The sequence below is a fragment of the Botryllus schlosseri genome, chromosome 15, assembly GCF_051294905.1.
Source record: "Botryllus schlosseri isolate E-star chromosome 15, Bs_hap1, whole genome shotgun sequence".
NCBI classification, from domain to species: Eukaryota; Metazoa; Chordata; class Ascidiacea; order Stolidobranchia; family Styelidae; genus Botryllus; species Botryllus schlosseri.
Genome location: NC_137250.1, coordinates 23,196,269 through 23,219,042, shown reverse-complemented (window position 1 = coordinate 23,219,042; position 22,774 = coordinate 23,196,269). Strand labels below are relative to the sequence as shown.

Genomic DNA, 22,774 nt, shown 5'->3' with positions numbered 1-22,774 from the left:
AACAGGGTTGTAATGACTAGAGTGAAGTCGCGAATTTTTGGTGACTCTACTTGACTAGAATCATTTTCTCAAAATACGGTAACTATCAGTACTGGCACTTTAAAAATAGGACCAGAAACTGTTAAGGGTGAGGAAATTAGTGTACTATGAATGTGAGGCGTTCGACAACACCCAAGCAAGGTTGCAAAAAAGTGGTTTGAACATGATTTGAACTCGAAAATGAAAAGTGAACACAATGACTTGGACTCCTATTCGAGTTAAGACTCGGACTCGAGCTTCTGCTTCCTGATTTGAACTCAGACTTGACTTGAATCAAAACCATAAAAGTCAGATTGAGTTGTGACTCGAAAATTTGTGACTTGGTTACAACCCTGGATCAGAAAGATTTAATATTGGCATTAGAGAAGGATGGGTTTAAACAGATCAACGCAATAATTCGGGAGACTTTTATTTTTGCAATGAATTCCAAATAGATATAATCAGGTGGAGCACGTCTTGCAACAGCAGAACTCAAAAGCCACCAAAATGTTCATAATCTGTCTCCTTGAAATTCAATCGATATTCACTGTAGTCAAGCCTCAAGGCTGGTTTAATACAGTTTCCGTGGCCCTGATGAAAGGTTTCCTCCCTGGTCGTCATCAATTTCTCCAACAACTTATCCTCATCCAGAAATGGTCACTGACGGTGCACTGCAAGTCAGCGTTCTAGAGCCTGTATTTCCACTTTACAGTGTTGGGATCAAGTAATTACCTTCGAGTAGCTGCAACTTTTGACTTGAATCAAGTTGAGTCGTTAGTGAAGCCATCCCTCATCTTCGAGTCAATTTCAAGTCTCCGATTTAATGCAGAGATTCATCAAGGCTATGCGTATAGGCTAAGGCGGCTGACATTCATCAGGGGTAATCTGTTGGCTCAAACCTAGTTTGGTGTATTTTGCTATAAGTCGACTTCAGGGCACACAAATGTTTTATTTTCAAGAGAAACTTGGATTCACCCTCAGTTGCTGCAAAAATTGCGGAACTCTAGCCGACAATATAGATATGGTTTGTTTTCCAAGTATTTTTATCAATTCAAAACACCACAAGATTGCGATAAGGTGAAAATGGGAGTGGGAAAGATTTGGTTACAGACGTTGATTGTACTACCATTGCTTATGCGTGTATGACTTTGCAAGAGATAGTAATTGCTGCTGAGCGCTGGCTATTATTTCAGGTTCAAATTATTGAGTGACTTTGCGGTGTAATAACATTTACATTTATCTATTTACGCATACGTCGGGTTCCGAAAATTGGTTTTCCCGCCGAATTGCGTGTTCTCAAGTTGGTGAGTAGCAACCACATCTGCCTCAGGCTATCACGTGTGGAATGTGGTTCGAATCACAAATTCACTTTTGCAAGTGAGAGAGGCATGTTGATATGTTCTTTACTATACAATTATGGAAGGACTAGTTGACTGCGAGCTGTATAGTGTGTTATGTAACATAGTAGTTTCGAACAAACGACACATTATAAACAATGTTGTGACTAGAACATCAAAATTTGCGGCATGAAATTGTACAGAAACTTGAGAAATGACTTGAAGACGAATATTATGGTAATAACATGGTCGGGAACGTAATGGATCGACCGAATTATGCATGAGAAATAATGAGGTGAAAATTAATACAGTGAACAGAACATACCACATAGCTGCCAGTGAATGTCAGCTATGGAAACGCATGACCAATGTCACTGTTCAACAGCGATCATCCAAGCGATATGGTTAATTTTGACATAATATTGAATGAAATTGGGGTTATAACGCGATTGCAATGGACACAACTATGGATCGTCGCAATCCCTGCAATAATTTCCGGGATGCACATGACAGCAATGGTTTTCCTTGGATACAATCAGCTTCATCAATGCTCAATGCCCGGTAAAGATCAAATAACGAATGTTTTCAAGGAATGCAACATTAGTTGGACAGAGGAGCTGACAGAGAGGTCTAGCTCATGGAAAGGAGAGCCAGGCAAACTGGATCCATGCACACGGTAAGACGTCACTTCATATTTATAGGGCTGGGCACAATGATCCAGGTACTCAAATCTAAATCGAGTGTTCATTCTAATGATTTGAGTCGAGTGGTATAAGATTTTTCTGAGTTCCTAAAATTATACACTCCTTGCCGCTAAAAGTTAATTTATCAACAGGAATTATAGCTTCGATACTATTTTCCACTGTGGAAGGCTTGAAGCCTCAATTGATGATATAGCGCGGCATATGAAACATGTAGTGCAGTTAGTGGAAATAACGTATCTGTGAAGTCCTAATCAACCCCCAGCATTGTCACAATACGCAATGTAATAGGTATGATCGAAAAATTAAAATCTCTCGGGCACTCGATTTTGCCAAGCCCTACATAGTACTAGTCTACTTAAATCAACATCAAACTGACAATGGCACAAAATTTGAAAAAAAGTGCAGGATATGGCAATTACCATGTTGCAGTGACACCATTGAATTGATATTTCAAGGTTGATTCTCCAGACAGTGAACTGTACATTCTGGGCGTCTGGCAATCAAACTCTCGACCATGGGCTAGAGAAATGTGATAATTGGACTTACGACACTTCGCTGTTTGAATCGACTGTTGTGAGCGAGTTCAACCTTGTTTGTGACCATAAACAAAAGGGAAGGCTGTCGCAGGCAGTTTTTATGACAGGGGTGATGCTGGGATGCACAGCGTGGGGTCAATTATCTGACAGGTAAGGATGTGAAATAAATTGAAATTTATTTCACTCAAAAAGTTTTTTCAATTGATTCCCATTGAGAGTGAGTGCATAGAATTACATTCCAAACCGAGATTTCCACGGTTGTAACAAAATAACAACGAGGAAACTCAAATTCTGGGATATCATACTGGACTGCAAGGACAAATTTTGGTACAAAATAACCAATGAAACAACAACGCACTTGTGAAACAAGCAAGGCTGGAATGCATGGACCACGGATGGGCAAACTGCGGCTCTTTAATGATTGTACATGCATTTCGCCATTTTGCTTCAGAGGTTTAACCTGATGCATTTATCGCGTATCAATAATATGAGTATTGCTTTCGTGTTGTTTCTTTCCGTATGGTTTACGCAAGACATGTGAAATTTAGGGGAAAGTAGCATTACAGGGTTAGAAATTTGCAATTGACATGACGTCAAAAATTTGTAGTTTCGAATTTTTTCGTTGTGGCTCTTTCAATGGTAAGATTTTTGATATGCGGCTCGCGCATGAAGCAGGTCTGCCCACCCCTGGCCCCGACAATACGTATGACAGCCCGCAACTCATTTTATTACATAATCATATCATAGTAATCCCAATATAAACCCATGCCCATCTTATAGTCGATACTACTAAAAGGGAGAGAGTGGCTAACTCGAACTGAGACTGCATCAGGAACTAAACGTATCAGTTTCAAATGAAATAAACGCGTATTGTGATGTATAAGCTTGATCCACTGTGGCTCAATATAGAAAACACACTGTGTTTTGTCGAGGTTTGGAAGAAGAATGGCAACCATTGCGCCTATGGCAATTTGCATCGGAGCTGGAATTGCAACAGCATTCACAAAATCCTTCCTTCAATTCACAATTCTACGATTCATAATCGGGTTGAATATACTGGGGTCTTTTTCAAGTGCTTATGTATTAGGTAAGCTTTCAGTAAGAAAATCAGAGGCATATTAAAAACTGAACTATATACGAATGGAAATTTCAGGTTCAGAAATAGTGAGGCCTATACACAAGGTGAGGGTTTGTCAAAGCATGAATCTTATGTTTACAATGGGAATCTGCATATTACCGGCCTTGTCATACGTTGAGAGACAATGGCGACGACTTCAGTTGTGGATATCGATACCTGGATTTTTACTTCTTCTTGTGTCATGGTGAGGGATTTTAGCATGGTTGTTCGGATGTCTATACTAGTCAATAAATTTGCTTTATAGCATACAACACGGTGGTGACCATTGCTGATTAAATTACAGGCATTTGATTGAATCACCACGTTGGTTGCTGTCGCAAGGAAAACACCGAAAAGCAGGAAGAATCATAAAGAGGTTCATGAATGGGAAAGCAAAGAAAGACAGTGAAGAAATACAAAAGTTACATGAATTAACAAACAGGTGATGTTAATAACATGCCGGATATCATGAACTAGAATACTTTGATTTATCGACTGCAGTGAACAAGGGGGCGAATCCACAGCAATGACGAATGACACAATTCTTGACATTTTAAAGTTACCGAATATGAGGAGAAAAAGTGCAATCCAATTCTACATTTGGTAAGTTGGGCTGGTCTCAACGATTCAGATACAGAAATCTGAGCAGTGTATCAAGTGTAATAGTACGAGTATAGAGTGGAGAGCTGATGTTTTCAAATGCCTTCACACCTAGAGTAATATTTCAGCAACGAAAGATACAGCTTCAATCATTTAATTCAGCCATTGGAACTCCGAAACATTGGCCAGCCATATATTCCGGAGTCGTATAAACATGATGGACAATACCTCAAATATTTATGGAACATTTCTGTTGAGTAACAATTGATCGAACGGCACAATGGACACAAAATGCCACGAAAACCCATGCTCCTGAAATACGAAACTATTTTGCATGTGTATCGTGCATCATTTACCATGTAGCCTCCTAAGAGATAGATCGCAGGCAGCTAACCCGTGGCTTCCAAGATGGTTTTGAGTGGCTCAAGGGGCAATTCTCGAAACTAGTTTTTTATAAGAAATTGATTATAAGTATTGTTTTCACCGCCCCTGAGATGTTCGAGCTTTTCGAGTCTGTAATATCTATTACGGTTATTACATCATCGTATGTGGTACTCTAATACTTGACTAGTCTCAAAATTTAATACATAATACGCAGATTCGAATAACCCAGATACTAGATATGGCCTATACAAGTGGTTCCCAACCGGGAAGGAATTCCCCCCTTGGGGGGAATTTTGCAATTTTTAGGGAGGAATTCCACTTTAGAATTGGATTTCCTAAATTGCTAATGTCCGAACTGTCATGTAGTCAACCAGTTATATCCGAACGTATGCTCCTTATGGTTTTTTTTTGTTTGCTGAAAGTATGTTCAAATGCTATTTGAAATCTCTTTTTCACATACAAATTCCCCGCCCCCCATTTTTAAAAATTAGTTCAGATGTGATGCAGTTCGCAAGACAATTTTACAGGCCAGCGACGCCAAATATATCCTAAGCGAGCAAATGCCGTGCCGTATCTATCACAACAGGGCCTCTAGTGAAAGTATTTCTCTTATATTTTCAAGTCAACATTTTCAGATAGTGACAAAATATTCCAACGTCATCGATTCAAGTCAAAGAGATCGCTAGCCTTGCTTTATTTTTAGTGAACATCAACAGCTACCCGATCAAAAAAATACATGGTAAACTTGGTGGAATGTTGCCGAAACGTAATGGGTGTCCTAAATTTCAATGAGCTCCAGCAGGGTATCTGATCCCGTGTATGTTATATATCAAGGCTGTAACCAAATCACGAGGCTCCGAGCCACAAGTCAATCTCACTTTCATAGTTTTTACTCGAGTTAAGTCGAGTCATTTTCAATTCACCATTGAGTCAAGTCCGAGTCCAAGTCACCGAGCAGAGGGTCATGTCTCGAGTCCGAGTCCAAGTCACACTCCAGTCAACACTGTTTGGTGATATTGAATGATTTGGATTTATGATATACTAATTTTCCTCACTTTGAGCAGTTTCTAGTCCCATTGTCAAATACCAGGATCAATAGACGAAATTCCAATAGGGTGGTCACACTGGTCACTTTACTGTTCTTCGAAATTACAATGAAATGTCGGTCTTGGCCGTCTTATAGTCTCAAATCATATGGCTTGGTTCGAGTCATGAACAATGACTCGAGTCATGAACAATGACTCGAGTCATGAACAATGACTCGAGTCCAAGTCGAATCAATACCCAGATTGTCTCGAGTCGAGTTGCTTCCGTATTTTGAGAAAATTACTCGAGTCGAGTCATCAGAAAATGGTGACTCGAGTCAGACTCTAGTCTGGTCAACCCTCCTATATATGAAAGTACCGATATTATTGACCAAATGCATACGCAAACTTGAGAAAAAAATCGCAAGACCAGTAAATTTATGCATAGTGATTTTTCACAACAGTTATATTAGCAATTGGTGCATGGTAAGCCGAAAACACAAATGGAAGTGTGGGGGTTTGTTGAGTCAAGCCTTCCAGAATTTGTTTGATTGGGACTAAGACCATTGTTTTTGGAGGTCTACAAAGTGTTATTACAGCACTGCTAGAAATAAACACTCGGTACCGCCCGTCTTATTCTCTCAGTCAACAGGTGTTTGCGCGGTAAAAATGACCTTTTTTAATCATCGGGCAGATTTATCCTAAGGGGGGAATTTTGGCTTAAATTTCGGCCAAGGGAGGCACGAGATGAAAAAGGTTGGGAACCACTGGCCTATACATTAGTTGCAAGCTGTGAATAAGTGTAGACGTGATCAGGAGATTATGACATGGTCTATACTGTGGTCAATCGACGAATACTCAAGTTTTGCTGAACTTTGGAGTACAGAACCGCAGAATATATTTGAATAATATGTAACTCATTTCATTCGTCTCTTCTTGATTGAACAGTTACCACAATTCGTAAACCCACTATGTATCATTAGATAATTGCGCGTTAACTTGTTCCATTCATGTCTCTACTACATCTCTCTCATACTTTTAATTCAAAATTTTACTCGGTACGATACAGGGTTGTAATGACTCGACTCACGATTTTTTGGTGACTTGACTGGACTCGAGTCATTTTTTCAAATGCGTAAAATGACTTGAGACTAGGTAAGACAGACATTTCCCCATAATTTCGAAGAATAGTAAAGTCCCCCTCATCCCATATATTGTATATCCTCTATCAGTCCTGATATTTGAAAATAGGGCCAGAAACTGTTAGCACTGAGCAAAATTGCGATACCATGAATGCGAGCCGTTCTATATCTCTCGAGAAGAGTTGAAAAAGGTGAATTGAACCAGATTGAACTCAAAACTGAACAGTGAACAAAATGACTTGGACATGAGTCACAACTCTATGACTCGGTGGCGTATTGAAACGGACTCGACTTGACTCGAGTCAAAACTATGAAATGAAAATTCATTTGTTACTCGGAGCCTTGCGACTTGGTCACAACCCTGTTCAAACATTGTTACACTATGGTGAAGGTTTGCTGCCTCCATGCTGTACTACGGTCTGATGATGAACTCGGGCGAGCTTGGAGGCAATCCGTTCATCAATCTGCTCTTGTCTGCACTGGTCGAGATTCCAGCACTGCTTCTAGCGATACCGATAGTACAGAGGTTGGGGAGACGAAAACCTTTGGTGTCTTCTCTGATTTGCAGCGGGATACTTTGCGTTTGTGTCATGTTTGTGCCAAATGGTGAGTAGTTGTGCTATGATTAGGGCTGGGCGAAACCGAATGCCTCAGTGATTCAATTCTGAATTGAATGTTAAGCTTAGAGTCGAGTATTATGAGATCACAACTGTATGAATGGTGTGGAAATTTCAAATATGTACGACCACAACAATATAATGGCTTCTAAATCTCATTAAAGATGATTTTAGTTTTTCGACCATACCAATTTCATTTCCTGTCGGTTGATCCATCTTTCACAGCTGACACTGGTCTACACGATTTTTGCGCCAGGATTCCTTTGGTTCGTTTTTAACTAATTTGGGGGCGCTGAATGCGAATCTGGCGTTATTTTTATTCTATCACATCACGTTTTGAAGATAATATCGATGTTGATTTTTGCTATCGTAATTTTCCAAATATAGTACGCCCCTATGTATAATACACACCCTTAAAAAGGCATGTAAATTCTGTGAAAAAGCATGTACCCATGTATAGTACGCGCCATGCATTCGCAGTACATGAATAGTTATGTTTTAGTATTCCATGTCATTCTGTTTTGCGATGCCACTGTTGAACAATCATGATATAACGATCGCTAATCATTATACACTTAACGGCGGCAATAGCCTGCGAGGCCCGCGACGCGATAGTTCAGGCCAGCGACATATCACACACGTGGCCTGTTACAGATACGAGTGCTCAGGCCGATTATGTCGTGCGCACCAGGCCTGTTGAAGATGATATTGTAGTATTTAGGCCAGCGATTATATCAGGCGCACATGACGTGTTGCATATGCGATTGTTCAGGCCTGTCGTTGACGCGAGGAATTAGCGAGGATTGCCGTGCGCGCGTGCAGCAATCAATGACCTAATTTCGTTCGGGTACGAACGGCAAACCAAAACTCAGCAGGAGATCGCTTGCTGTTGTGCAGCGCAAACGCTAATTGGCAACACGCTTCTCGCTAATTGGCAACGCGTAACACTGTTAATACGAATTACTCGGCATGATGGCTGAATGTGACTCGCGATTAAAACAAACATGAAGAAAGGTGCGATTTCAAGTTATATTTCGAGGGAGATTTTTTCAAGGCTTGTTGTAGCCATGCATAATTTGCACCACCCCATTTTAGGACAAAATATCGGTAAACTCTTACTGACAAGGAGTTTGCAATATCAGTACTCAAAAATATAATCTCTCACTACTCGCCACGAATCATTAGAATTAATAGTTGATTCAGATTCGAGTACCCGAATCATTGTGCTTAGCCCTAGTCACGATTTTGAAGATAAATTTCAACCCTGCCTGCCAAAATTTCAGATCTTCCCTGGCTGAACGTCACACTGGCAAGTGTCGGGAAATTTTTCGTTACAATCGGATTCAGCATCGCCTGGATATATACGGCTGAATTGTATCCCACCACTGCTCGGTGAGATAGTTACCAGGATTGAACGCGATCATGAATTGGGCTGGGAGAAATCGACTGCATGAGTGATTCCATTCTTTTATATGACATCAGAGAAGGCAATGTTATTTCAATATGAAAAAACGGGTATTTCTCCAATCATACCTATTTCATCACTGCACTTTGTGAAAATGCAGTGTGTTAATCACAACATCACGGACTGAAATTATGCGTTCTTTACCACCAAAAATTATAGTTCCACTTCCAATCCATTAGTATTTTCAACTGCAAAGCTTCGAAACCTCAATTGGCTGTATCTCAGCACACGAAACGTGTCATACAAAGCTACACACGTTAGTGGAAATTACATATCCGTGAAGTGGTGATCATCACACAGCATTGTCACAAAGTGTAATGAAATAGGCATAAAATACGCATATTTCAACTTCCACATCTTTCATACCGCTATTGTGTCATAACGAGCCAGACTCTAATATTTGACTGGAAGCCCAATGCTCGAAATCATTGAGCTCACCCCTAATAATGACATTGATATCCCACGGTCAATTTCAGAAATACCGGGCTCGGAGTGTGTAGCAGTTGGGCCAGGCTCGGAGGAATGACGGCTCCGTTTGTCGCAATGCTTGATGTGCTGGGATTTTCGGTGCCGTACGTCGTGTTTGGTATCATGGGTGCCATAGCGGGTGAGTAGAGTGTGTGGGTTTTCACAAATTTTTACAGACTATGAATCTAATAAGCTGGCGTCCAACTTAAGAGAAAATGCTCCCATCTCAAACTCAAAACCAGGGTTGTAACCAAGTCACAAAGCTCCGAGTCACAAGTCATTCCCACTTTTATGGTTTTGGCTCGAGTCAAGTCGAGTCATTTTCAATTCACCACCGAGCCAAGTCCGAGTCCAAGTCATCGAGCAGAGGTTCGAGTCCGAGTCATGGTATTATGACTAGAGTCCGAGCCCAAGTCATTGTGTTGACTGCTCCGTTTCCAGTTAAAGTATTGTTAAACCCAATCTTATAACTCTGTTTGGTGATATCGAATGGTTCGCATTTATAATATACAAATTTTCCTCGCTTTTAACAGTTCCTGGTCGCATTTTCAATTACCAGTACCAATAGACGTAATCCCGAGAGGATGGTTACTTTACTGTTCTTTGAAATTACAATGAAATGTCGGTCTTGGCCGTCCGAGTCTCGAGTCATATGACTTGATTCGAGTCATGGGCAATGACTCGAGTCCAAGTCGAATCAATACACTGATCGACTCGAGTCGAGTCATTTCTGTATTTTGAGAAAATGACTCGAGTCAAGAGGAGTCATCAAAAAATCGTGAGTCGAGTCATTACTTGAGTTATTACATCCCTGCTCAAAACCCCCTTCTTTTGAAATGCCGATTCTACATGAAATATTTTTTAGCACATTTTCATTCATATAAATCATATTATCAGTTATTTGTTAATTGTGTTTTTAGTTAGCTAGTGTTGACTTTTGAAGGTTGTTAGTTTTAGTTCTAGTTGCGAGGCTTACAAAGTCAGTGGTTCTAGTTTTGAAAGAGAGTAGTTATAGTTCTAGTTGCGCATTTTGAAAAAGCAGCATTATGTAATAGCATCTTCACAATTCACGAGCGCCATCGCATTTAGGAATCTTGGCGCTCCTGCTGCCAGAAGTTCTTGGTAAGAAGATTCCAGAAACTCTGCAAGAGGCCGAAGAGTTTGGGAAGAAGCGCAAAGGCGTTCGTTTATAAATTTCAAGATGATGAAGAGTGAAATATTTGTCTGCGCTTGAGACTATCGGATCTGACGTATTGGCTTCACCTATCGACCAGACTACTAGTTAATTGATTGTCAACTAATTATTAGTGAGTAAACATGTTCCCTATCTGGGCAGATGGGCGCAATTCACTTCATTTGTACAATTGTACATGTCCTCGAGCCCTATGTTATTACTACGTATCAACCCAGTCTGCACCAAAAATAAAATATTCTGTGTATCATTTGAACATTGTGCATGAACTTGTACTGATTGTGTCTGCATTACATCTCACTCGTATGTGACTTGAGGATGCCATACTTGGTGATACTTAGTTTTTGAATGTTCGCATTATAGATGACGGTTACCCCTGATGAGTGTTACTGTTCAGTCAAAAGGCTTAATGCATATGTGAGTATTATTTATAACTGTATTGTCATTTTATAAAATCTTTTGTTACTTTTCATTCAGTGTGCATGCCACTTATTTACAAGTTCTAGGCCAAGTTCTAGACTCATTTCCATCCTAATTTACATTGTATAGCAATCTTGTTGGTGCCTTGAATCAGTAAAAATAAAAGTAAAGGTATCAAGAGTGTTTATAGGCTGTTCAAGTGTTCATTTCTGAGTCTGCCTGCGTGTCTGTCTGACTCGAGTCACTTCGGTAACATGACATTTCAGAAATATGAATTGACTCGTCACTCGATGCGAAGATATCGAGTCATCCAGTCATCGATCTCATCCTAATTGACGTAGTACGACATACTGGCACTCGAGTTTTTCGAAAATAACTTTTTTTCGGGATCACGCGGATTCGCCGATGCAAATTGTTAGGTTGATCAAAAATAGGCTGCACACCAAATTTGGCTCGATTCCATCTGGTAGATGTGAACGCACTGGAGTTTGAAAATTTTGAATTTATTGTAAAAAAATTAAACTTTATTCCAAATGTTACTGTCAACCCCATGTAATTGTTGAGTTGTCTACAAAAACGATGCAAAATAAACTTAATGCAATTCATAACCCGAAGTTGCGTAATTAATAGGGCCAGTTTTTGTTGTAGTCAAATCCGTGGAAAGTTGCATTTCTTTTTCACAAAAGTTGCACTAAAAAGTTGCATTAATAGGCAATTTCCTTGGAATTATCAGGTTATGAGATGCTCGAATCGATCCGTATCCAAGACACTGTAGCAAAACTCAGTGTTAGCGACCTCAACAAAATCAATGGCCTGAAAAAATTGACCCAGTGACAATATAATTTTTGTCGGTCTCGCCTGAAAGTACGTCAAATCAGAAAGGACGTCAAATTTAAGCGATCTATAGTGCCAAATATCTCCAGTAAAAAGTTGGTTGCATGAAATATCGAAAAAACTTGCAAAAAGTTTCATGAAAAATCGAAAAATTTGGAGAAAAGTTGCAATAAGTTGCACTATAAGATTCCTTTAAACAGCTGTACTTTTACAGGGTACTCAAGTAGGCTTTGCCAATTCCTCTATCTGCTCAAGTAGCTATGTTTTAAGATTACTTATAATTTGCTACTTACTTTTTGATCGAAAAAGGTAGAAAGTAGTGCCAAGATATATAATTGTAATAAGCTTGTAAATATAAATTTGATGTTTGCACCTGTTTTAATGTTATACTGTGTATCTATAATTCTAATTTGAAGCTAATTTGGAAAAGCTAAAATTTTTCTAGTCCAAAATATTTGGCAATTTGAGATGGTCCGCAACCACGACATCAGATGTGCTGGTATATTGAATCATTGATATATAGATAGATGGATAGATAGATAGATAGATAGATAGGCAAGAGTTCGGTGCATGGCGTCCTTCCACATCATCACCTACGAGATGTAAAATGTTTGGGCTTAGTTCTGGTCTTATCACTCATATTTTCTTGTATGCAGTGATATTCATGCTGTATTGGTGTACAGTGCATTTGATATGAATTTTATTGAAGAATTAATAGATACCCCCCGGGACTGCCCGGTGCTCTATGACTCTGCGCACATGAATTATATGGACATACAGCAAAAAGGTAATATATGGATAAAGATCAGCGAAAAACTCAATGAAGACAATACATCAGGTAAGCATTGTTGCGGGTCTAGAATTGGATCAGCATCATTTTGACCAGCTTTCTACTACAGCGTGTATAATATAGCCTATGTAATTACAAATGTCCTTCAGGACCAGTATATTGTATATAAATACATAACGTTAAATAATAGCAGTCAAGCAGTGGTGGGATTCGAACTTTTTCGTCAGTAGGTTCTATCACAAAAGATATATCTTGTAGTCGGTTCTGCTACAGAATTTCATGAGTCGGTTCTATTCACCGACTCCAACCATCGTATAATGGGTACTGGATGATTTTGTGTGTTTGGCCCGCTTCATATCTACAACTTTGTTCACAGCAGAATCAAGCCAAGAAGAAGATGTAATGCAATTGAGTGAACCTCAAAAAGATGTAAGTCAGGTTATGCCTGATGACGGTAGAAATGAAGTGGAGTGTGGACATCAGTCAACAACTTCCCATACAAAGGTCTCTAGAAAGAGGAAGGGATGTTATGATAAACAAGAATTCCAAGTGAGTTGGATGTGATGAAAGCCTATTGTACATGTAAAGATTTTGAAAGTGGCGATATTCTTATATTTTCTATATACAGTCATCCATATCCACCTTCATGAGTCAAAAAGGTTCGGCGCCCGCAAAAACACTGACAGTTCGACACACACCAATGAAGCGGAAAGCGTGAAACCGTTATGATTTATGCCATACGCGTGCAGAGCGAAAACTCTCTCCCCCTTTCAGGTGCACCACCATATTTACAACAGGAAAGATTGTGTCATGGACATATGGATTTAAGTCATAGAGTTTTAGATCTTGACAAGAAATCAGTTGAGATTTGTGTTGCGACAGGTATTTTGCAATATTTTCCTATGTTTTACAGTATTGGTGATTTAGATATCCAGAGGTGGAGCCAGTAAAATTCTACATCAATGCCTCAGTCGCAATGACTTTTGAGTTTTGACCTTTTGGGCAATCCCAACCCTCAACTGTTTATATGCTAGTGTAATATGAATTCACCCTCAGTTGCTGCAAAAATTGTTGGGGGAGAGAAAGATCTCATCGAACTTCACAACATTACATAGTATGTTATGTAACATAGTAGTTTCGAACATTAAAATTACCACACAGAATAGAGGGTATTACACAGAATGTCAGTATTGGAAGTTTACCGAAATGTATGACCAAATGTCACTGTTCAATAGCAATCATGGTTAATTTTGACGTGATATTGAATGACATCGGGGTTATAACGCGATTGCAATGGACACAACTATCGATGCTCGCGATCACTGGATTAATGGCCGGGATGCACATGACAGCAATGGTTTTCCTTGGATATAATCAACTTCATCAATGCTCAATGCCCATTCAAGAAGGAATAACGAAAGTCAGTAGCAAGCATTCAGAATTTCATGTAGAATAAAGTCAAAATGTTTTTATCAATGTTTTCAAGGAATGCAACATTACTTGGACAGAGGAAATGACAGAGAGCTCAAGGTCTTTGAAAGAAGAATCGGGCAAACTAGATCAATGCACACGGTAAGACGTGATAACTAAAACGTAAAAACATCAAACACAGAATGATGCATGAATCGTCATGGTGGCTACAATGTAAAGTTAACACCACTAAATTGATATCTCAAGGTTCACTCATCAAACAATCGACTGTACATTCTGGACGTCTGGCAATCAAACTCTAAATCCTGTGTTCGAAAAGTGTGATAATTGGACTTACGATACATCACTGTTCGACACAACTGTTGTGAGCGAGTTTAACCTTGTTTGCGACCATAAACAACAGGGAAGGCTGTCGCAGGCAGTTTTTATGACAGGGGTGATGCTGGGATGCACGGCGTGGGGTCAAATATCCGACAGGTAAGGATGTGAAATGGATAGATTGAAATTTGTTTACCACAGAACAACATTTTACCTGATTCTCATGGGAGTGAATGCATAGAATTGTATTCCAAATAACAACGAGAAAACTCAATTTCCCAGATACCGCATTGGACTGTAGGGGAAGGGTGTTCAAAAATAACATTTTTTGAAATTCTACAGGCTACTTGATAAAATTGTTAGATATCCTGATCAGAACGTTGCATATCAAATGTGGGTCAATTCCAACACGGAGAAGCGAAGTTATTGCGGAAGAAAATTTGGGATTTGAAAAATATCATAGTATTTATTGGCAAATTCTTCAATTATTAGTCATAAAACTTTTTTCAAATGAAAAATTCTACTCCATAAGCTTCACTTCTGGGGATTGAAACTGAGTTAAAATTGCTATACATCATTTTTGATAACCAAACATGGGGTAGCCAATAAAATTTGAAATTTTTCATTTCCATTTAATAAATCCGAACGAAACTTTATCCACTCATAGCAATGATTCCAAAGTTTGGAATTGAGCCAAATTTGATGTACAGTGTTTTTCTTTAGGCAACCTAGCAATTTTATCAAGTAGCCAGGTGAATTTGAAAAAAGCACTAGGGACACAATCCGGTAGAAAGGAATAAACAAAGTACTTCATCAAAATAGCTCGACTCCATAGACAATCCTTATGACAGCATCAAGCTGATTTTATAAGCTAATCATATTATTCGCTAAATTTGAGGTTTGGAAGAAGAATGGCAACCATTGCGCCGATGGCAATTTCCGTTGGAGCAGGAATTGTCACGGCATTCACAAAATCGTTCCTTCAGTTCACAATCGCACGATTCATAATCGGGATGAATATCATGGGATCTTTGGCAAGTGCTTACGTACTAGGTAAGTCAAGTTTTCAGTAAGAAATTAGAAGCAAATAAGAGACTTTGCAAAAACGAAAATTTCAGCTTCAGAAATAGTGAAGCCGACACACAAGCCGTGGGTGTGCCAAAGCATGAATGCTATGTTTGCGGTTGGAGTGTGCATCTTAACGGCGTTGTCATACTTTAAGAGAGAATGGCGGAGACTTCAGTTGTGGATATCGATACCCGGATTCACCCTTCTTCTCGTGTCATGGTGAGAGATTTTAGTACTTTGTTGGGATATATATGTTAGTCCAGAAATATGCTTGATGGCATACAAGACGGTGACGGTCATCTGCAGGGCTGGGCAAAAAGATTCAAGCAATTTGGTGACATGAGTCATTTTTTCAAATGCATAAAATGACTCGATTCGAGTCAATTTGTGTATTGACTCGACTTGTACTCGAGTCATTGTGCATGACTCGAACCAAGTCATATGACTCGAGACTAGGACGGCCAAGACAGACATTTCATGGTAACTTCAAAGAATAGTAAAGTCACCATATTATTAGTATTTCGTCTATCAGTCCTGATACTTGGAAAACAAGGCCAGAAAGTGAAAATCACGATATTATGGACTTGGACCCGGACTTGACTAGGTGGTGGATTGAAAATGACTCGATCTGACTCGAGTCAAAACTGTAAAAGTGAGATTGATTTGTGACTCGGAGCCTTGTTACTTGGTTACAATCCTGGATTTTACCCAGCACTAGCCATCGGCGATCAATTTTCAGGCATATGATTGAATCGCCACGTTGGTTACTGTCGCAAGGAGAACACCGAAAAGCCAGCAGAATCATTAAGAGGTTCATGAACGGGAAAGAAAAGAAAGACAGTGAAGAAATACAAAAGTTGCATCAACTGGCAAACAGGTGATGATAATAAGACACCGCATATCCTGAAACAGAATCATGTGATTGATCGTCCGCAGTGAAAAAGATGGCGAGCATACAGTAATGAAGAGAGACACAATTCTTGACATCGTTAAGTTACCGAATATGAGGAAAAAAAGTCTGATCCAATTCTACATATGGTAAGTAGGCAATTGTATTTATCAGCAGTGCTTAGGTCAATGATTCGTATATTCAAATCCAAGAAAAGTACCGATTGTAATGATTCAAGGCGAGAAGTGTCCGTCTTATTCAAACATTGTTGATATGGTGAAGGTCCGCTGCCTCGATGCTGTACTACGGTCTGACGATGAACTCGGGCGAGATCGGAGACAATCCGTTCATCAATCTGCTACTGTCTGCATTGGTCGAATTTCCAGCACTCTATCTATCAATACTGACGCTACAGAAGTGGGGAAGACGGCCATCTTTAGCCTCGACTATGATTTGCAGTGGAACAGTTTGCATTTGCATCATGTTTGTGCCAAAGGGTGAGTTATCATGTAACGATGATGGCTCGGCAAAATCGAGTGCCTGAGTGTTCGAATATCACTCGTTCACAACATCACGACTGTATGAATGATGTTGAAGATTCAAATATGTAGCTTTCGTGCGACCACAAAAAATATAATGCCAGTTTTGCATCACGTAAATACGATTTGGCACTTTTCAATCACCCTATTTTATTGCACTTTGTGTGCGCTGATAATTTCACAATTCACAGATAATTTATTGTCTGCGTAATGGAGTAAAAAAAGTTTCTTTTACATCGAAAAAAGGAGGCTCTAAAATCCCGACAAATGACCTAAAACTTCAATAAAAAGTGAATTTGGGGGATTGCCCCCCTTTTCCAGCCAGTAACCCCCCAATTTCTGCGCGGGTAAAATTGCCCGTCTCGGAAACCACTGGTCATGGGGTCAAGAAATATAGCTTAAAAGGTGACAAAACATCTTGTTTCTATCCGTCTTAAGAAGACAGTTTTCTCTATTGGGAACACAAAACGAGTTATAGCCAAAATGCAGTCAAATTTTTGGGGGTTGCCGGCTGTTTTTATCACTCCGCCCTAATGCGTAACCTTGTGCTACACGTTTTGTATGCTGCGATAAGACCAATCGAAGTTTACAGCCATCAATAGTAGAAAACGGTATTGAAACTAAAATTTCTGTTTATAAATAGTCTTGTTTTAAAATAGCAAGGAATGTACGCTGTAATTTCAGTACTGGAAAAATTCATCTCTAACTGCTCAACTCAAATTAATAGAATTAAATCAATACTCGGTTCAGATGTGACTGTGAGTACTCATATAATCGTGCACCTACACAGCCCTAGTCACGATTAGTGAAGATGAATTTCAGCAAGGCGTGCATGAATTTCAGAGATTCCCTGGCTGAACGTCACACTGGCTAGCGTCGGCAAATTTTTCGTTTCAATGGGATTCAGCATCGCCTGGATCTATGCGACCGAATTATATCCCACCACAGCTCGGTGGGTGCAACGAGTGGTGTGCAGGGTTGCAACGACTCGAGTCACGATTTTTTGGTGACTCGACTCGAGTCATTTTTTCAAATGCGTAAAATGACTCGACTCGACTCGACTCAATACATGTATCGACTCGACTTGTACTCAAGTCACTGTGCATGACTCGAACCCAAAACTGAACAGTGAACACAACGACTTGGACTCGAGTCACAACACTATGAATCGACTTGGACTCGGACTTGACTCGGCGGTGAATTGAAAACGCCTCGACTTGACTCGAGTCAAAACTATACCTGCGTGACTGACTTGCGACTCAGAACCTCGTGACTTTGTCGCAACCCTGGCCCTATTTATTGTGACCTGCCATAATCACGATACAAATGTCCCACAATCCATTTTAGAAATGCCGGGCACGGAATATGCAACAGCTGCGCCAGGCTCGGAGGAATGACTGCACCGTTTGTTGCCATGCTAGACGTGCTTGGATTTGCGGTGCCGTATGTCGTGTTTGGTATCATGGGTGTCATGGCTGGTGAGTAAAATAAGTGGGGTTTCACAAACCTCACAAGTTGACAGTCAATAAACTGTTTATTTTTTAAGTAGTTTTAGTTCTAGCTCTAGTTTGTGGATTCTGAAAAGTGAGTAGTTCCAGTTCTGGTTTAAAAATCCAGGATTTTGTAACAGTATGTTCACAACTCGTCGCATTTAGGAATCTTGGCGCTCCTCCTGCCAGAAGTTCTCGGTAAGAAGATTCCAGAAACGCTACAAGAGGCCGAACAGTTTGGGAAGAAGCGGAAAGGCATCAGTTTATAAATTTTAAGAGCGATTAAGAGTGAAATATTTGTCCGTACTCGAGACCATTGGCAACCCCTGATGAGACGGTCAGCCCGAAAAGCTTTGGGTCTAAAGTATGAATACATTATTCGCCTGATATTGTATTGTACTTTCATGTTTATCTTTCGTTACTCTGCATTCAGCGTCTTACTTACACAATTGTAGAGGTCAAGGTGGGTGTCTGTTTGAAAGACAGTACCATCCTATTTTTTCATTGTGTAACAATCTTGTATCGTTTTGAATCGATCGGAATTTTATAATAAACGATATACAAAAATGCCTGTATCTGTAGGCTGCTTATTTCTGAAGTTTGTCCCAGACTTGGATAATTCTGGTTGTCTAATTGGACTAATGAAAGCGAAATGCCAGCGATCTAATTCTAATCTAATTGTGAAACCTCTCTGCGTTGTCATTTTAAAGGGGCACTGCACTCTAAAAATGATGTGGTCTCAAATTGAAGGAAGCTGGAGCATGAAGGTCCTGTGAAGATTTCAATAAATTGCACCTCCATTACGGTGGCGTTCTGAAGAAAAAGGCAGCGGGCAAAAATTTGTTTTCGTTTTGCCCTTCAATTTGAGACCACATCATTTTCAGAATGCAGTGCCCCTTTAATTCTAATCTAACTTCTGGTTTTCTGAAAATGCTACAGGAGAACTGTACAGTAGGGCTGTCCAAAATTTGGAAAATCTCAAAAAGTCTCCGTGATTGTGTCTCATTCTATAGATTATTGATGAAAAACAACAATTAGCCTGAAAGAAGCTTACAGGAAAGCCGTTAAGATTTCGGTCAAAGCGTTTGAAAGTAGCTGCTCAAGAATGGGCGTGCCACCGACCGGCATGTAGGTTTCAGCCGTTTCCTTCACACTAAAGCAGTCATGCTGCGAAAGCTTCTGTGAAGCAGGTGTTGTTTGTTCATCATGTATTTCGTAACTCAGCATGTCCTGAATTCATCTTAAATCATCACATGCCAAAATACTAACAATGCGCACTCAGAATCCCCGCCGGTAGCAGACTTCTTGAACACCTAATCAGCAAGCTGCTGCTGCCGTGATCATTGGAGCATAGCCGATTAGCCAATCAAGAGCCGTTGTATTTTGATTACTAGTCTTCTCGCCGTTCTATGGTCGGTGGCACGCCCATTCTTGAGCAGCTACTTTCAAACACTTTGACCGAAATCTTAATTTAACGGCTTTCCTGTAAGCTTCTTTCAGGCTAATTATTGTTTTTTTATCAGTAATCTATAGAATGAGACACAATCACGGAGACTTTTTAAGATTTTCCAAATTTTGGAAAACCCTACTGTACAGTATGATGTCAGTGGCATATAGTGAGTACATTGACTATAATTCTAATTGTTATCTAATTTCTGGTTTTCCTTTAAATGCCACATTTAAAGCCAGCCATTGCTATGCTTATGAGGATGAATACTGATTTGATATGAACTGAAATTGATTTTTGTTCTATTTCTCTAATTACGGATCGAAGTAAATGTTTAAAAATTTGTGAATCCTGCAATTCTAATCTGATTTGGTATAAACTGTGCGGCTGTATGTCTATTTGATAAGCGAGCTGCGAAAACACAAACGCGACTCACGGCCCGGAAACTTCGAGATGTTCTCGGCCACCCTGATGAGCATCCTGGCCGCTTTGAGGTGATCCCCGCGTTTGATGTGGCTCCTGGCGAGGATGTAGGAATGCAGGACCAGGAGGCTGCTCTCCATTTCCGAGGGAATCTTGATGCCCCTGTTCCTCAGCTCTTTCATCATGCTGCAGAGAAAGGGAATGGGTTGGCGGTTTGCGTGTTCACAAATAATTCAACTGTCAACGATATGAAATTGTTGGGCAGTCTGAAAAAACCGTGTGTGACAAATTTCGATCAATTCCAACTAGTAGAAGCAAAGTTAATGGGGTGCAAAATTTCGAATTGTGGGATTAGAAAGACCGACAGCACAAAACTTTTATTTCAAAATCACAATTTCCAACCCCTATAACTTCTACATGTTGCATTTGAGCAAGATCTGTTACGCAACTATTTTCAGACAATATAACAATTTCATGGGGTATGGGGGTGTTTTTTCAAAACATTAAATTTCTTTTAATTTAAATTCAACTTTATAGCCAACCTAACAAATTTGATGAAAAACATTTTTTTAATTCTAATAGCTTTGCTTCTACAGGTTTGAATTGATCCAAATTTGGTGTGCAGCGTTTCTTTAGCCAACTTAGCAATTTTATGGAATACACAATAAAATTTGAGGAAAAAAGCTGTTTTTAACTACACCAGGCGACATGAGCCAGAGTTCCATAGAGTGATATATGATCTTCATAAAACTTGATGACTATAATACAATGTTTTGTTTGAAAATTTAAATAATAGAATAAAAATACACGAGTGTTGCATGCTCAACGTTAGTTTTTCATAGCAGCGCACTCTCAAATGTCTAATCAAGCGTCTGCTTCTTGCCTGTAGAGCAGATGGTGGGCGCCGAGGTAACTTCCTGCGCTTTGTTCTTCTTTTGAAATAATGAGTGCGGTCCGAGCCGCGTCTTGATACCTTTTCAAAGCCATGTACAAACGGAACAGATGTTTTGGGTCCTGAACGAAAGCATATGGATGATTCCGATATTTTGCAAATCAGATCAGCTCAGACTTGCACAAACTACCTGACTAGTTAAACGACGGTCAACTAACTTCTGGTATTTTGAGTGATTCTAGTTCTAGTTCTAAAAAAGTGAGTAGTTCTAGTTCTATCTGCGAGTTTAAAGGTGAAGTAGTTCTAGCTCTAATTCTAGCTGTGAGTTTTGAATAAAAAGTAGTTATAGTTCTAGTTGCTGGTTTTGAAGGGTGCATAGTTCTAGTTCTAGTTCTAGTTCTAGGTGCGGATTGTCAATAAAGCGTAGTTCCAGTTCTAGCCATGAGTTTTGAAAAGTAAGAGGTTTTAGTTCCAGTTCTAGTTGTGGATTTTTAAAAAAAGAGTAGTCCTAGTTTCGATTGTTGAAAAGCGAGTAGTTCCAGTTTTAGACGCAAGTTTCGAAAAGTAAATGGTTCTAGTTCTAGTTGTGAGTTTTGAATAGTAAGTAGTTCTAGTCGTGGATTTAAAAAAAGACATTAGTTCTAATTCTAGTTTCGATTTTTGAAAATTGAGTAGTTTTAGTTCTAGTTGTGAGTTTTTGAATAGTAAGTAGTTCTGGTTGTGGATTTAAAAAAAAGACATCAGTTTTAATTCTAGTTTCTATTTTTGAAAATTGAGTAGTTTTAGTTCTAGTTGTGAGTTTTGAATAGTAAGTAGTTCTAGTTGTGGATTTCAAAAATCCATTAATTCTAATTCTAGTGTCGATTTTTGAAAATGGAATAGTTCTAGTTCTAGTTGTACATTGATCCAGTAGTTTGTACAAGTCTTAGACCAGATACCTACTTTCGGGACTCCGTCGGTTTCTCCGACCAGGAAAGAAATGAGAGTCTGATTCAACGACTTGTCTTCCGCTTTGGAAGCCGTCTTGATGGCCAGTTCGATCGACTGCACGTCGTCCGACATGGTCTGCGACATCGCGGCTTTGATCAGATATTTCATTGCCTGCAAAATTCCAAGGGTTGTCGCAACTTGCGCAATGAGTCGCCAGCAGAGGCGATTAGTTACAAAGTTGTGATGATCAGGTTTTAATGACTCCAGTCATGACTCATGACTCTTTCGTTGACTCGACTTGACACAAGTTGTTTTCTTAAAAGCAGGAAACACCTCGACTCACCTTGAGTTACTTTGCGTATTGACTCGACTTGTGCTCGAGTCATTGCGCATGAACCAAGAGATTCTATATGATTTGATTCAAGTTTCGTGCATCAGGACCTACACTTGAAAAATAGGCCCAGAAACTGTATTTTGTGTTTGAATAAACATCTCAAGTGTGAAAAAACGCCTGTATTATAAATGTGAGGCCTTTGATATCACCCACGAGTTTCAAGAAAGGAAGTTGAACTCGACAACGGACATTAAACATTATGACTTGGACTCGAACTGGGTTCTCAAGACTATGGCTCGGACTGTACTCGAGTCAACAATATAAAGTAAAATTGACTTGTGACTCAGAACCTTGTGACTTGGTT

The 22,774-nt window shown here is 39.6% G+C and overlaps 3 protein-coding genes across 3 annotated transcripts in view; 2 read left to right on the top strand and 1 right to left on the bottom strand.

The window, feature by feature from the left end:
- The window catches only part of LOC145456710 (WD repeat-containing protein 19-like), a 392,619-nt gene that overhangs the window by 17,856 nt on the left and 351,989 nt on the right, over positions 1-22,774 (bottom strand). The window contains exons 22-24 of the mRNA XM_080334813.1: positions 22,089-22,247; positions 21,138-21,268; positions 20,268-20,440 (exon numbers count right to left, since the gene is read on the bottom strand). Coding sequence (XP_080190939.1) covers positions 20,268-20,440; positions 21,138-21,268; positions 22,089-22,247 — 463 coding nt within the window. The remainder of the gene's footprint in view (positions 1-20,267; positions 20,441-21,137; positions 21,269-22,088; positions 22,248-22,774) is intronic.
- LOC145456714 (solute carrier family 22 member 1-like) lies at positions 45-11,122 on the top strand. Its single transcript, XM_080334817.1, has 10 exons — positions 45-2,031; positions 2,515-2,745; positions 3,528-3,682; positions 3,749-3,917; positions 4,017-4,154; positions 4,214-4,315; positions 7,255-7,469; positions 8,764-8,872; positions 9,422-9,552; positions 10,503-11,122. Exons 1-10 carry the CDS (start codon positions 1,724-1,726, stop codon positions 10,604-10,606), a joined length of 1,662 nt encoding a protein of 553 aa, XP_080190943.1. The 5' UTR covers positions 45-1,723; the 3' UTR covers positions 10,607-11,122.
- LOC145456715 (organic cation transporter protein-like) lies at positions 12,959-18,959 on the top strand. Its single transcript, XM_080334818.1, has 11 exons — positions 12,959-14,069; positions 14,136-14,221; positions 14,327-14,557; positions 15,297-15,451; positions 15,517-15,685; positions 16,206-16,343; positions 16,403-16,504; positions 16,638-16,852; positions 17,738-17,846; positions 18,242-18,372; positions 18,550-18,959. Exons 1-11 carry the CDS (start codon positions 13,860-13,862, stop codon positions 18,651-18,653), a joined length of 1,650 nt encoding a protein of 549 aa, XP_080190944.1. The 5' UTR covers positions 12,959-13,859; the 3' UTR covers positions 18,654-18,959.